Source organism: Oncorhynchus kisutch, linkage group LG6, assembly GCF_002021735.2.
Source record: "Oncorhynchus kisutch isolate 150728-3 linkage group LG6, Okis_V2, whole genome shotgun sequence".
Lineage (NCBI taxonomy): Eukaryota > Metazoa > Chordata > Actinopteri > Salmoniformes > Salmonidae > Oncorhynchus > Oncorhynchus kisutch.
Window position 1 is genome coordinate 48,954,874 of NC_034179.2, and position 16,291 is coordinate 48,971,164.

The 16,291-nt window shown below is 39.9% G+C and overlaps 1 protein-coding gene across 1 annotated transcript in view; it reads left to right on the forward strand.

Moving 5' to 3' along the window:
• The window catches only part of LOC109891838 (kin of IRRE-like protein 3), a 305,246-nt gene that overhangs the window by 278,097 nt on the left and 10,858 nt on the right, over positions 1-16,291 (forward strand). The window contains exons 10-15 of the mRNA XM_031826835.1: positions 1,091-1,191; positions 6,751-6,949; positions 8,816-8,923; positions 9,489-9,572; positions 10,345-10,454; positions 11,110-11,199. Of these exons, the coding sequence (XP_031682695.1) occupies positions 1,091-1,191; positions 6,751-6,949; positions 8,816-8,923; positions 9,489-9,572; positions 10,345-10,454; positions 11,110-11,199 (692 nt within the window). The remainder of the gene's footprint in view (positions 1-1,090; positions 1,192-6,750; positions 6,950-8,815; positions 8,924-9,488; positions 9,573-10,344; positions 10,455-11,109; positions 11,200-16,291) is intronic.

Sequence of the window (16,291 nt, forward strand, 5' to 3'; positions counted from 1 at the left end):
TCACAACCTTGTGGTCAGAGAAGCGTAGCTCAATGACACCCAAGTCAGAGGCAGGGACATCGCCAGTGATAATGAGGACAGAGGATTTGGGCTGGAACATTTACATGTAGCACAAGGTTTAGTCAGGGGGAAAATAGACAGTTCTGTTGTTTTAGAGTGTACAACATTCTGCAGGAATGCAGTTGCAAGAATAGCAGCCATTTTAGGAATGCAATGGTAACTGTAATTGGTAGCCGTGGTGGACAAATAAAACAGTATGTGGACGAGGCTGTCATTATATTATGATGATACTACTTCTGCTAAAAAGCTGTGGTGGACAAATAAAACAGTATGTGGACGAGGCTGTCATTATATTATGATGATACTACTTCTGCTAAAAAGCATTAAAAACTACAATAATTACCTGAAAAGAAATCATTGTTACTTCAAAAGAAGGCAGGTATTATTTCCTCCTCCCTTTATTTGACTTCTATTGATGCCTGTTTTGCTTCTGTAAACAGTGACACAGAATTCAGGCCCCTTGGTTTTGTTGAGTGAAATGCTGCTGCAGTTGAACGGAATACATTTTTTGTTGTTGTTATTCTCATAGTCAGCAGTTCTGGAATTAGCAAGAGCTCCTTGAGTTGGGAGTTGGGAGTCTATCATCGTCACCATGTGTCAGTCAAAGGTAACACATTTCAAAGGTTTCCTTTCACAGGCGCAGGAGAAGAAATAGAACTAACGCACAGGACAGCAAACTGGAATATGACTTAATTTTCTCTAGCCCTTAATCTAACCCTTCCTCTGTCCTCTGCTGTCCACCCCCTTCCCTCCAACCCTTCTACATTTCTTAGTCTCTTTCTTTGCCTTTTAGCAATGAAAAACAACCAGTTTTTCATCATGCCGGGAATCTCACCCTAAAAAAACAAATTAGTATCATCATGAATAATTGCTCATCTCCATTTTACTGTAAACTCAAATCTATTATAATGCCTATGCCCTTCGCCGTCCCCCGCTGCGGCGCCGTTAAAGTGTGCCTTCTGATAGGCCAGTGATATATGTCAGTGTTTTATTGGAGTGATTGACTGGTTTTCCCTTGGCTTTGCTGTAGGTCCTCCCACTATCTCCAGCACCCAGACCCAGCAAGCCCTCTATGGGGAGAAGGGGCAGATCAAGTGTTTCATCCGCAGCACTCCTCCTCCCGACCGCATTGTGAGTCACTCATCCCTCCTTCTTTCTAAAAACATTTATTTTAAAGACTGATTTCCTCAAGTTATATACTCTTGCGAAATACAGTGCCTTCAGAAAGTATTCACACTCCTTGAATTTCTACATATTTTGTTGTTTCACAGAGTGGGATTAAAATGGATTTGTCTTTTTTAATGGAATTACTGGAAAATTAAACACTAGTATACAGTATCTTGATTAGATAAGTATTCAACCTGAGTCAATACCTTAGATTCACCATTGGCAGAAATTACAGCTGTGAGTCTATCTGGGTAAGAGCTTTGCACACCTGGATTATAAAATATTTGCCCATTATTGTTTTAAAAAAATCTTCAAGCTCTGTCAAGTTGGTTGTTGATCATTGCTACACATACAGCCACGCATTGGAAGTCTTGCCATAGATTTTCAAGCCAATTTAAGTCAAACTGTAAATTAGGCCAATCAGGAATATTCAATGTCATCTTGGAAGCAACTCCAGTGTATATTTGGACTTGAGTTTTAGGTAATTGTCCTGCTGAAGGGGAATTTGTCTCCCAGTATCTGTTGGAAAGCAAACTGAACCATGATGCAGCCACCATCATGCTTGAAAATACGAAGAAGAATGGTACTCAGTGATGTGTTGTCTTGGATTTGCACCAAACACAGCCTTTTGTATTCAGCACATAATTTATTTCTTTGTCACATTTTCTGTACTATTACATTAGTGCCTTATTGCAAACAGGATGCATGTTTTTATTCTGTACAGGCTTCCTTCTTTCCACTCTGTAATTTACAGTATGTTAGTATTGTGGCGTAACTACAATGTTTTTGATCCATCCACAGTTAGCACCTATCACAACCATTAAACTCTGTAAATGTTTTAAAATCACCATTGGACTCATGGTGAAATCCCTAGGCGAAACCATCCAAACTGTAATTAATTACTGCACCATGCTTAAAGGGATTTTCAATATCAGTTTTGTTTATTTTTTTTTTACCCCATCTACCAATAGGTAGATCTTTGTGAACCATTGGAAAACCTCCCTGGTCATTGTACTTGAATCCGTGCTTGAAATGTGTGGGGACAGAGATGGGGTAGTCATTTAAAAATCTTTTTCAACATTATTATTACACACAGAGTGAGTCCATTCAACTTATTGTGTGACCAGTTAAGCACATTTTTACTCCTGAACTTATTTAGGCTTGCCAAAACAAAAGGGTTGAATACCTCTTCACTCTAAAGATTTCAGCTTTTCATTTTGTATTCATTTATAAACAATTCTAAAAACATAATTCCACTTTGACATAATGGGGTATCGTTTGTAGATCAGTGACACAAAATATAAATGTCATCAATTTTAAATTCAGGCTGTACCACAACAAAATGTGGAAAAAGTCAAGGGGTGTGAATACTTTCTGAAGGCACTGTAAGTTAAAAAGTAGTTTAACTTTGAAATATAAGCTATAAAGACAAAACTAATTGGCTACAGTGCATGGTGTGTAAAGCATTTTGACATCAGTATCTTCTTAAAGGGATCGTCCAAATTACACATTTACTTATTGGCTTCCTTAGCATTCCACAGCATGGATTGTCCTCTTACCTTGTAGACTGCTTACAGAGTAAGAAAACCAATATGTCATTTTGTAATTTGGGATAACTATCCCTTTAAGGCAGTGCAAACCAAGTGAATGAGGGAGATAGGAAAGTAGGTCATGTGAGGACAACCCTGAGGAATTTGCGTAGATATCCTAATGATATCCTAATGAATATCCTATCCTAAGGTAAACAAGAGGGCGTAGTGGTCCACAGAGAAATAACTCATAGATATGTATGCTAGCAATGGAATACATCAAGGGAAGTGAAGGCAAGTGAATTGAAAATTAGAAGTCAGTCATCCTCATTTAGATAACAGCAGAATACCAAGCCGTTCCACAGCGGAAATGGGGGAATTCATCCCAACCCTGACCTATACTAATACGTTTCCTGTTCTGAGTGAATGTTCAATCTAAATATGCTCTCTATACCATGTGGCTCTATGTCACCATGTCACAACAGAAGAGGTTTAATGGCCCCAATTGAAGAAATCAGAGGAGTGATTGGTATGATTCTGTCTGCGTCCCAAATGGCAACCTATTCCCTATGCAGTGCACTACTTTAGACCAGGGCCCATTGTCACAACTAGAGAAATATATAGACTTAAAAAAATGCTGGGTCAATAATGACCCAATTCTGTAACACAGTGCTGGATCACTATAGTACATACCCAGTACTGGGTTATTTTGATTTACTTTCTTTATCCCAACAGTGGTAATTATTTTTACTATTTTGCTGGGTTATTGTTGTTCATGTCTTTTTGACCTAGAAGTGGATGATTTCTTAATTTATTGCAGGGTTATCATTATTCCGATTTTTCTTTACCGAGCAGTGGGTAATTTTTTTTACAGAATCTGCAAATTGTCTAAAAATACAAACAGTAACAATGTTAAAACATTACTACACAGTCTATGAAATTGTTGAAGTGACATATGGCCAAACATGACAAATTGTAGACAGATTGGCCTCCCACAAATTCAGCTATTAATTTCAGCTACAAAATGAATCCAATGCAAAAGATAAACTATAAATAAAGAACACACAAATAAACAAAAACTTTGAAAGTACAGTCCATCATTTGAAAATCACAGCAGCCCCACCAGTTAAAGCTGAGGAATGGGGCTGAAGAAGAGTAACCACTTTACCCTCTACTCCCCCAAACCCTAACAGCAGTGGTGTAGTAGAGGGTATATGCCGTATCATATAGAACAGATCAGAATGTTTAGTTTAAAATGTTGATAAACCTTTATTTAGTCACATTCTAGGCGCAGCAATATGCACACGGCAGAAGGCCTAGGCACGAATGTTTCAAATTGCAATTTGCGTGAAAACACTTTTCTAAAATGCGCACCACCGCACATGCAAGCAGTTTCATGGACAGAGACGAACATGTCCTTTAGAAATGTAAAAAGAGGGGAGATCTAAAGATGCATCCAAGGATGCAACAACAATTATGTGACTAGGATAATGCGCTTGGCTCCTAGACAATGAATGAAAACCAATGGAACAGGAAAATGCACATGAAAAAGTCTTTATAAAAGAATTTCCTCCACGTTTCTATCGTCGGATTTTGGCTACAGGCTACTTTGAAGCAAGGTATGATAAGACATGCCTCATAATATGATGTAAAACTTCTAGGTTTCATACAATTAAGGAACAGGAAACATATAGTGATGCTAATGATAGGCCTAACCGTCTTCTGCTTTTCCCAAAAACCTTTTCAATTAAATGTTAACTAGCTACAAATTAGCTTATGTCTACCTGGCAGAATGATATCAGGAGTATTTGCATTATACCATTTGTTTTGCAAACTCCATCTCATACGCTGCAGAAACACAGCTAACTTAATTAACAACAATGCTAGGTGCCTGCACACTTTAATTAAAGGTTAACTACACAAAAAAATCTATACTTCTTAGATTTTTCCTATTCCTCAAAAGTGGTCTCCTGATGTGTTTTAAGCATTGTTATGAACTTAGAACATCCAATTTAGTTGTTTTTCTATGAAAAGAGATATATAAAAAAAAAATCATCAGAAACCTGTGAATTTCTGATTCAGTTTACAGCCTCATTTATAGGTTCGAAGGGCGGGCCGTTTGGAAACATTTAGGCAAAATTTGAGTATACCCACTCATTCAGGCACCACTACCTTCCATGTAACAATATTTAACATGATTTTATGTAAAACAACTACAATGAAACAATGTGTTCTGACCTAGAGCCTACCCATTCCTGATGGTGAATGCCAGGGAGTAGAAGTGATTGTCCTCAAGAGTCAGAACAAAGGGTTCGGATGTCATGTTCTTTTTGTCGCCTGGCAGAATATTTAGCCATATTGGTTCCCACCTGAGGATTAGAGAATATGACTCTACAATGTTAAATAATAATCAAGACACACATGGCACTAAGTTGGCTAGCTAGCTAGCTACTTTACGTAAAACGATACACCACACAATAGGCCTACAGAAGAAAAGCTTTCCTAGCTAGACACAGTCTTTTGATCATATACACAGATGATCTACCTATGCTATCTATGCTATCTATCTACCTATGCTTTATTTTTATATATATATTTTTTAAGCTCAAATTTGATCTGATAAATATTTTTGATAGATCTAAAAGGTGATTATAATTTTTTTGCACATTTGCGAGGCATTGGAAAACCTCCCTGGTCTTTGTGGTTGAATCTATGTTTGAAATGTACTGCTTGACTGAAGGACCTCACAGATAATTGCATGTGTGGGGTACAGAATTGAGGTAGTCAATCAAAAAGAGTCCATGCAACTTAGTAGGTGACTTGTTAAGCACATGATTACTCTTTAATATTTAGGCTTGTCATAACAAAGGGGTTGAATACTTATTGACTCAAGACATTTCAGCTTCATTTTTCATGAATAAAAAATTTAAAATTACAAACGTTGACCAGTATTGGGTATTGTGTTTAGGCCAGTGACACAGAATCTCAATTTAATCCACTTTAAATTCATACTGCAACACAACAAAATGTGGGAAAGTATGAGGTGTACTTTGGAAGGCACTGTATTTCTAAATTGCATCTTCTTAAATTCTGATTTTAAATATAATGCTATCCTTAACCCTAACCTTAACCATACTGCTAACCTTATGCCTAACCCTAGGCTTAAATATGTTTTTTTTAGGATAGACAATTTTGACTTTGTGGCTATGGTAACTAGAGACAACCGTTAGAAAAATGTTAGCTAAGTAGCTATCTAGCTAATGCTCGACCTAGCATGCATGGGGTTGCTAGCTAACATAATTATGATAGCTAGGTCTATTTGACTTGAATGGATAATTAGTAACCTTACTCACAGTTTTACATCAGCCACAACGACTTAGCCATTTGTCAGACGAAAAGTAATTCCACTCAGCATTAGCTGCGCTGGTAGACTTGCTACAGTTGCAACAGTCCTAATTCACAAGTTTTAAAAAATATCTTTGATCTTCTGGATTTGGTGGGAGAATTAACTCACTCACTGGGTCATATCTCAATAACTGAACATCAATAAACCAGCATCAACAACCCAACCTTGCTCTTTTTAACAACCCAACTTAGTGACTGGAAACCAGTAAATGGGTCATCCAAACAACTCAGCATTTTTTTAAGTGTAGGGAATAGGGTGCCATTAGGACATAACCCGTGACTTTGTATTGCAGATAGAAGTGGACAGTCATTAAACCCAACCCAAAGGCTCATTATACTTTTTATCTTTAATAGGTTTTGTTGGTTGGTTTCTGTCAGGTGCCGGTGTGTTGTGAATGTGCGATTGTGGGTGCGTGCCTCGATACCTGTGTGTGTGTGTGTGTGTGTGTGTGTGTGTGTGTGTGTGTGTGTGTGTGTGTGTGTGTGTGTGTGTGTGTGTGTGTGTGTGGTGCGTTTGCATATGGCTGTGTTACGGTGTGCTTGTGTCCCCATCTGTAACGTATAATTCTGACAGTTTTCTCTGCCAAAGGCCTGGTCGTGGAAGGAGACAGTCTTGGAGTCAGGGACGTCTGGCCGATACACCGTGGAGACGGTGAGCACCGAGGAGGGGGTGATCTCCACCCTCACCATGAGTAACATCGTCCCTGCTGACTTCCAGACCATCTACAACTGCACTGCCTGGAACAGCTTTGGGTCCGACACAGAGATCATTACATTGAAGGAACAAGGTACACAAACTCCCTTTGTACCACTTCAATCAATTCCTCATTCAATCAATGGCAGATGTGTATAAAGATGCCAGCTTTCATGCACTTAGCATAAATGCCTTGTTAGCTAAGTTTGCCATGTTATAGCTTTCTCTCTATTGTTCTAAAGTGTAACCACACTGTGTTTTCTCAGAATGTTTACGCAGTTGTCGTGAGCCAAAGACACGACACAGTGGACACGTGTGTTTTTGTATCAAGCGGTGTGGTCTGTGTTGGTACATGTATGTGGCTGACGGAATATGGGTTTGAGACAGAGATTTGGGATCTGGGAGAAAGTGGGTAAATTAAAGCGAGAGAGAGAGAAGAAGAAAGTTTGTGTGTTTCGTGGAAGTGCGGTTATGCCTAGGAGAGTAAGGATATTGCCGTGATCACTTCAAGCATGAGGGCAATGACTTCGTGATAAGCCTTTTACTTGGGTAAATGTCAACAATTTCAATCTGTGAAATTCTGCAACGGCATCCAATTTGTAATCTAATTTACGACACCTCAATTGGTTAAAGCTTGAAATATGATTTATTTGAAATATTTATTCTAAATGAGATGATGTTCTCTCATTTATTTCCCCCTTTTTATTAGGTCTCTTCCTTCTAAAGTACTAAACTATCTGTTTTCAATTGGATCATGAAAATTCAAATTCTGTAACAATTCATTTCAATGGAGAATCTTACTAGAGACAACCTTGCTCTTAAAGTGAATTAATTAACTAGACCTCGACTAGCCACAGGCTTATACACTCATCTTTAAGACAACTCCGTTCAACCAATGAACCCCTGAAGCCTATGAACTTATTCACAACATTTAGAACATCACTTGTTATAAAGTGGTAAACCTCTCAGCCATTTGAAGTAAATGTGCATAATGGGTGTCAAGTGTCAGTGCTGTAAATGGTACTGTAAAAGGTTTTCAAAGTTTGCCATTCGCGAGTTCCATTCGCCTTTGCATTAGGAACACCTTCCTAATATTGAGTTGCACTGCCTTTTGTCCTCAGAACAGCCTCAATTCGTCGGGTCATGGACTACAAACTATTGAAAAGCTTTCCTTAGGGATGCTAGCCCAAGTTGACTCCAGTGCTTCCCGCAGTTGTGTCAAGTTGGCTGGATGTCCTTTGGGTGGTGGACCATTCGTAATACACAAGGGAAACTGTTGAGAGTGAAAAACCCAGCAACATTGCAGTTCTTGACACACTGAAACCGATGCGCATGGCACCTATTACCATATCCTGTTCAAAGGCACTTCAATCTTTTGTCTTGCCCAATCACGTTCTAAACGGCACACATACACAATCCATGTCTCAATTGTCTTAAGGCTTAAAAATCCTTCTTTATTAACCTGTCTCTCCTTCATCTACACTGATTTAACAGGGGACACCAATAAGTGATCATAGCTTTCACCTGGATTCACCTGGTCAGTTTATGTCAGTGGTTCCCAACTCCAGTCCTCATATACCCCACCAGTACACCTTTTGATTGTAGCCCTGAACAAGTGCACCTGATTAAACTTGTCAACTAACCATCAGGCCATCAATAAATTAATCATCAGGTATGGTTGTCCGGGGCTACAACAACGTGTGCTGTTGGGTGTACTCAAGAACTCGATTTGGGAACTATTGGTATTTGACATGGAAAGAGCAGTTTCTAACGTTTTGTACACTCAGTGTATATGACATGATGTAAGACTACTGTGGTTCAAAACAATGTGTCCCTTGATTTTTTTTCTTGCATTAACTGTATGACTGAACCACCCTGTACAGTGTCCATATCAGCCTCAGTCTCATCAGGACTTCTAACATGGACACCGTACCAATGTCTTTCCTCCATGTTTTCTCAGAGTCCCTCCGATTGGCTGTAATCATAGGAGTGGCTGTGGGGGCCTTCCTTGCCCTCATTGTTCTCATGGGCACATTGGGTGCCTTCTGCTGTGCTCGCTTCCAGAGGAGTAAGTGCATTTTGAAACCCTATGCTTTCTGGGACAGCCAAAGAGTTCATTAAAACACCCTTGGTTTCACAGTAAAAGGGTTCAGTTGACGCTCTTAGTTTCACAGCCCAATTTTTTTTAAATATGCATATCAATATGTTAGGTAGTGCTTAATATGAGTCCCTTTGGAATGTTAAGCTTCATGATTTTAGGATATCAACTCAAGAAATCCTTTGAGATGGGACATAAAGCTGAAACTATGGTACTTCTATTTCCCTCCCTTTTTATCAAATCTATTGCAAAGTGCACATTTATGGACCTAAAAAGCCGATAGTTAATCTGCAGCCAGACTCTAACATAATACTTATTGCTTGAAGCCGTCTGGTGCCCAAAAGCAATATCCTTATCTGATTTAAAGCCCATCCTATACAGTGGGATGTCAAGATACAGCACACAGATATCTGATCAATGTAGACTGTTGTTGTTGCTGTTGTTTACAACAGAAGACATTCAGTGTAGAGATACAGCCCACAGATATCCGGTCAATGTTATCTGCTGCTAACCATGTTGTTGTTGTTTACCCCAGAAGATGTTCACCTCGTCATGTCCTCCCTACCCGTCTCCATTGCCTCTTGCCAGAGAGACCTTGCAGGCAAAATGAAAACCGAGAGTAAGTCACCTTTGTATATAGGTCCCTCCAGGATACTGTAATTCCCTGCATATTATGCGAGGGCTTGCTAATTTGACCAATCACTGCATCTTTTCCTCATAAATCAGTAAAATCAGTGCAATATTATCACATAAAATTGACCCATCACCGCAGTACAAATAGAAGACTGGCAATTTCAACCAATCACTGCACATTTACCGCATATGGTTCAATCAAGCCACTAGTCAACAAACGTTTTCCCTCAGCACATTTTCGCAACAAATTTGACAATCATTGCATATTGCCATGCAAAATGACAGAACTAAAATGTCCGTAAACATCACACAAAACCCCAGCTTAATCCTGGAGGGACTGGTATATATGATTGTATATGATTTTACAATGTCAGTGGCTGTCGATAAAGCAATTAGGTTTATTTCACTAGTACCATGCATACATGCTACATACATAAATATCCATGTCATTAATGTCCATGAACGACAGCAATCACTGCTGTCTGTTTACAGAATAAGAAGCCTGCCAACATAAGGATAGGATTGTACAGTATATGATAATCACCAATTTCAGTGACACTCTAGTAAACAGCCAGTGCCCTATATAAGGTATATAACACATAAATAAGCAGCACAACACCTTTATAATCTAAACATAAATGCTTCAAGCTCCCATCAAGATATCTGAGCAGCTTTTGAGGCCACACAAATGTGGTATGATCTAGTGCCAGTTGACTTATGTCAGTGGTGCCCATCAGTTTCCCTGTTTCTCTCTCCAGATCTCAAAGGAGTGGTTTCGGCAAAAAACGACATCCGGGTGGAGATTGTTCACAAGGATCACAACGCAGCTCGGGAAACAGAGGAGCATACAGCCATCAAGCAGATAATGGTAAATTGAACGCTACACTACCTCATCTCTCCTCTCTGCACGTAATATGCGAGTTCATCGATACACACTGTATGTAGTACATCAGAATCGCCTGAAAATGTTCTAATCGACAGTTCATTGAAGAGCTTTTTCCATTCTACAGTACATCTACAGGTATAGGATCTTAATTTGAGCCATTTCCCTATAAACAGCAGGGAAATAATCCTGCAGCAAGAGTAAATGTGAGTTATTATGCGGATTATAATTCATGGATATTTCTTGGGGGGGTTGCTACTCTTTTGGGGGGAAAATCGATTGGAAATTCAACTTTAGCAGCCTTTTTAAACCTATCCTGCAACAGGATAGGTGATCAAATTAAGATCATACATCTGTATCTATCTAACAGACTTTCTGCAAACACAGGGACCCAAAGAGCTCAAATAGACAGGGAATTTTACTCAGGGATATAGTGTTAAAAAAGAAAAGTGGGTAAAGCCTGTCATCTCTCCCAGATGGACAACCATGCTTATTTAGTGTAAATAGGCACTTAAATGCTATTAACTAAATAAAAAGGTCCGCAAACATTGTTGCATGTGTTTACCCCCCACTACATCCCTAATACTACATGCATATCAAACGGCCTGTGAGTGACATGTCTGCTCCCTTGGTGTCTCAGATTGAGCGTGGGGAGTTCCAGGCGCAGGAGTCTGTGCTGAAGCAGCTGGAGGTCCTACAAGAGGAAGAGAAGGAGTTCCAGCACATTAAGGTGGGCACAGAAACAGGCATAAAGGAGGCAGTGGTATAACATTAGTCCTAAAATGTACAGCGAATAAGGTGGGCACAGAGCCAGGTATACAGGGGGCAGTGATACAACATTAGTAGGAATGTCCTAAAATGTACACGATATTGTAGTTCAAGGAGGAGCATGTATTCTATTCAGTTAGTACTCCTATTCTGTTTGTTATTTTTCCACAAAGAATGACTCTTGGTATTTCTGCTCAGATTTAAGGAATGCTAGATATTTTCTGCATATGCCTCTCTCATCTCCCACCACTGGTGTGTTTCGCCAAAGAGCTCTATTTTCATGTCATTTGGCAATTGTACTGGTTCCAATCAAAGTGCCAATGGCAGTTAGTAAACTCTAGGCGTGTACATTTGTTGAATGACATAAAAAATAAAGCTCTTTGGCCACACACCAGTGGTGGGTTTGGCATGGAGAGAAGGAAGCATATGCAGAAAAGTACCTCATACCTACTGTAAAATATGGTGGTGGATATTTGATGTTATTGGGCTATTTTGCTTCCTCTGGTTCTGGGGCCTTTGTTAAGGTCAACAGCATCATGCACTATACCCAGTACCAGGATATTTCTGCCAAAAACCTGGCCACAAGTGGGTCTTCCAGCAAGACAATAACCCCATGTACATGAAAACCATTTATTTGTGGGTTAATTGACCAAAAAAATCTACATTTTGCAATGGCCATCATTGTCTGGGTTTGAACCCCATTGAAAACCTGAGGTTTTGAATTGATTTAGGGCAGCCATAAGCACAGACAAAGGATATCAATGAACTGGAAATAGTATGTATGGACGAATGCTCTCAGATCCCTTCCAATGTGTTCTTCAATCTCAAAAAAACATTTTAGAGAAAGGCTCAGTGTCGTTATCCTCGCAAGGGGAGGGTGCTGGAGTATTGAAAACAGGGGAGCCAATAATTGATTTTGATAAACCAAATCGCTTTCTCCGAGCAATTGTACTGGTAAAATAAAATAATATTATTCTCGTTTTTTAGCGGACATCACAGCTCAGTCTTTTTTGCTCATCTTTATCAAGGGATCAAAAAATGTTGGACCCCACTGTATATAACCAAGTATGATATGCGGGAGTGAAGATTCATCCAAATGCATTAAGAGGTCACCATCATTATTGTGGATAAGGAGTAGGATTGTGGGGTATGTAGGCTGTTCAGTGGTCTGTAATTGACAGACTAAAATGTGTGCTCTATTGCAGTATGAAGCATTAAAGGGCTTATGGTATTGTCAGTTCATCCAAACATTTAAGCCCATTGCTCAAACTGTTTGAATGAAATGACAACAGACTAGGTCATCCGGAAATAGGCACGGATATGCAATATCATTTGGGATATTGGAAACTTCCACTTTCAAAGGCTTAATTTAAGCCTGTTCCATGACACCTTTGAACCTTGACTCTGACTCTTATCTGTGAGGCTACCCCTTCTCTATCTCCCAGGTCAGATGTGTTATCTGCTGATACAGTGCCTTGCGAAAGTATTCGGCCCCCTTGAACTTTGCGACCTTTTGCCACATTTCAGGCTTCAAACATAAAGATATAAAACTGTATTTTTTTGTGAAGAATCAACAACAAGTGGGACACAATCATGAAGTGGAACGACATTTATTGGATATTTCAAACTTTTTTAACAAACCAAAAACTGAAAAATTGGGCGTGCAAAATTATTCAGCCCCCTTAAGTTAATACTTTGTAGCGCCACCTTTTGCTGCGATTACAGCTGTAAGTCGCTTGGGGTATGTCTCTATCAGTTTTGCACATCGAGAGACTGACATTTTTTCCCATTCCCCCTTGCAAAACAGCTCGAGCTCAGTGAGGTTGGATGGAGAGCATTTGTGAACAGCAGTTTTCAGTTCTTTCCACAGATTCTCGATTGGATTCAGGTCTGGACTTTGACTTGGCCATTCTAACACCTGGATATGTTTATTTTTGAACCATTCCATTGTAGTTTTTGCTTTATGTTTTGGATCATTGTCTTGTTGGAAGACAAATCTCCGTCCCAATCTCAGGTCTTTTGCAGACTCCATCAGGTTTTCTTTCAGAATGGTCCTGTATTTGGCTCCATCCATCTTCCCATCAATTTTAACCATCTTCCCTGTCCCTGCTGAAGAAAAGCAGGCCCAAACCATGATGCTGCCACCACCATGTTTGACAGTGGGGAGGGTGTGTTCTGGGTGATGAGCTGTGTTGCTTTTACGCCAAACATAACGTTTTGCATTGTTGCCAAAAAGTTCAATTTTGGTTTCATCTGACCAGAGCACCTTCTTCCACATGTTTGGTGTGTCTCCCAGGTGGCTTGTGGCAAACTTTAAACAACACTTTTTATGGATATCTTTAAGAAATGGCTTTCTTCTTGCCACTCTTCCATAAAGGCCAGATTTGTGCAATATACGACTGATTGTTGTCCTATGGACAGAGTCTCCCACCTCAGCTGTAGATCTCTGCAGTTCATCCAGAGTGATCATGGGCCTCTTGGCTGCATCTCTGATCAGTCTTCTCCTTGTATGAGCTGAAAGTTTAGAGGGATGGCCAGGTCTTGGTAGATTTGCAGTGGTCTGACACTCCTTCCATTTCAATATTATCGCTTGCACAGTGCTCCTTGGGATGTTTAAAGCTTGGGAAATATTTTTGTATCCAAATCCGGCTTTAAACTTCTTCACAACAGTATCTCGGACCTGCCTGGTGTGTTCCTTGTTCTTCATGATGCTCTCTGCGCTTTTAACGGACCTCTGAGACTATCACAGTGCAGGTGCATTTATACGGAGACTTGATTACACACAGGAGGATTGTATTTATCATCATTAGTCATTTAGGTCAACATTGGATCATTCAGAGATCCTCACTGAACTTCTGGAGAGAGTTTGCTGCACTGAAAGTAAAGGGGCTGAATAATTTTGCACGCCCAATTTTTCAGTTTTTGATTTGTTATAAAAGTTTGAAATATCCAATAAATGTCGTTCCACTTCATGATTGTGTCCCACTTGTTGTTGATTCTTCACAAAAAAATACAGTTTTATATCTTTATGTTTGAAGCCAAAATATGTGGCAAAAGGTCGCAAAGTTCAAGGGGGCCGAATACTTTCGCAAGACACTGTATATTCTAATAAATCGTCCTCTTCCTCGGCTAATTCAATTCCCACCCTTGATATTCTGCTGCTTGGTGTACCATCCTGTCATGATCGTCGTAAGAACATTCGGGCCAAAGCGCAGCGTGATATGGGTTCCACATATTATTTGAAGTGAAACGCACAAAACAATAAAGAACAAACGAAACGTGATGTCAATGAAGTGCTCACAGGAAACTACACAAAAACAAGATCCCGCAAAACACAGTGGGGAAATGGCTGCCTAAATATGATCCCCAATCAGAGACAACGATAAACAGCTGCCTCTGATTGGGAACCATACCAGGCCAACATAGAAATATAACAACCTAAATTACCCACCTTAGTCACACCCCGACCTAACCAACATAGAGAATACAAGGCTCTCTATGGTCAGGGCGTGACACATCCCTTTTATCTAGCCATCTAACTAATAACTAATAGTTATTTGCAATAGCCCCCAGCCACAAGTACAGACAAAGATACAGAATCTGCTTGCTCTGACAGCAAAATTAGTATTTTTCCGCCTTTGGAATGTCGGCAGGCAAAGTTTATCTCCCTCCTCCAGGAATCGAACAATCAGTTAATTCCAAGAAAGGAAATGGAGTAACAGAGAGAATAAGAGATGGAAGGGGGAAAAAACGCTTTACACACGTAGGCCGTGACCTAAAATAAACTGCTGTGGTAATTTTTCCGCATACAGTATGCTGCTCCTACATGTGATATCATCAAGGCCATTTAATTGGCTGATAGCAGGATTTATTTGTCTTCGTGGGAGGTGACTATTTCACACCCCAAAAGCAAGTAATCTATTTTTCACGTTGGCATGCATCAGCCTGTTTCTTCGTTTTCCCACCATTCGTATGAATAGCAGTTCATTTGGATGTGACTGACCTTGGTCACAAAAAGGCAAGCATTTGAATACATGAGAAACAATGGGTGTTGCTGTGTCACAGCTTGAGACCACCTAGGATTAGGGCATAAATACCTGTTGATGAAGCCTGACATAGAAGTCAAGTTTATACTCTGCTTATGCACTCCAGGGTGAAGTTTCCCCTAGGTACAGATCTAGGATCCCCTTACCCTTCCCCATTTCTTACCTTAACAATTAGTGTGGGAAATGTCAAACGGACCCTTTACCCTACTCTGTTGAAGAAACAGCTGGGGGATCAGCCTCACACAGAACACCAATAATGTAAGTGGTGCCTCAAAGTATTTATATTTCATCATTAAGTACATATATTCACAACCAAAACGACGCAGCATAACTCTTCCCGGTTCAAATGAAAGCCAATGACTGGCTCATCAAAGGAGGAATGGCAGAAATGAGATGTTTCTGTATGACTGTGCTGACGCAGATAAAGGGAACAGATGAGCTTCTTTCGAACTGTAATCATCAATCTTTCAGTGAGTTATCTTTTTTATTTTATTTTATGTATTTAAACTTTATTTAACTAGGCAAGTCAGTTAAGAACAAATTCTTATTCACAATGAGCAAAAGGCCATCTGCGGAGACGGGTAAAAAAAAAAACATCATGACAAGAGACACCACAACAATACATAAAAAGAGACCTAAGAAAACAACACAGCATGGCAGCAACACAATATGACAACAACACAGTGGCAACAGAACATGGCAGCAGCACAACATAGCAGTAGCACAAAACATGGTACAAACGTGGTACAAACATTTGGGCACAGCCACAAAGGGCACAGCACAAAGGGCAAAGAGGTAGAGACAACAATACCTCACACGAAGCAGCCACAAGTGTCCATGATTGAGTCTTTGAATGAAGAGATGGAGATAAAACTGTCCAGTTTGAGTGTTTTTTGCAGCTCATTCCCGTCGCTAGTTGCAGCGAACTGAAAAGAGGAGCGACCCAGGGATGTGTGTGCTTTGAGGACCTTTAACAGAATGTGACTGGCAGAACGGGTGTTGTATGTG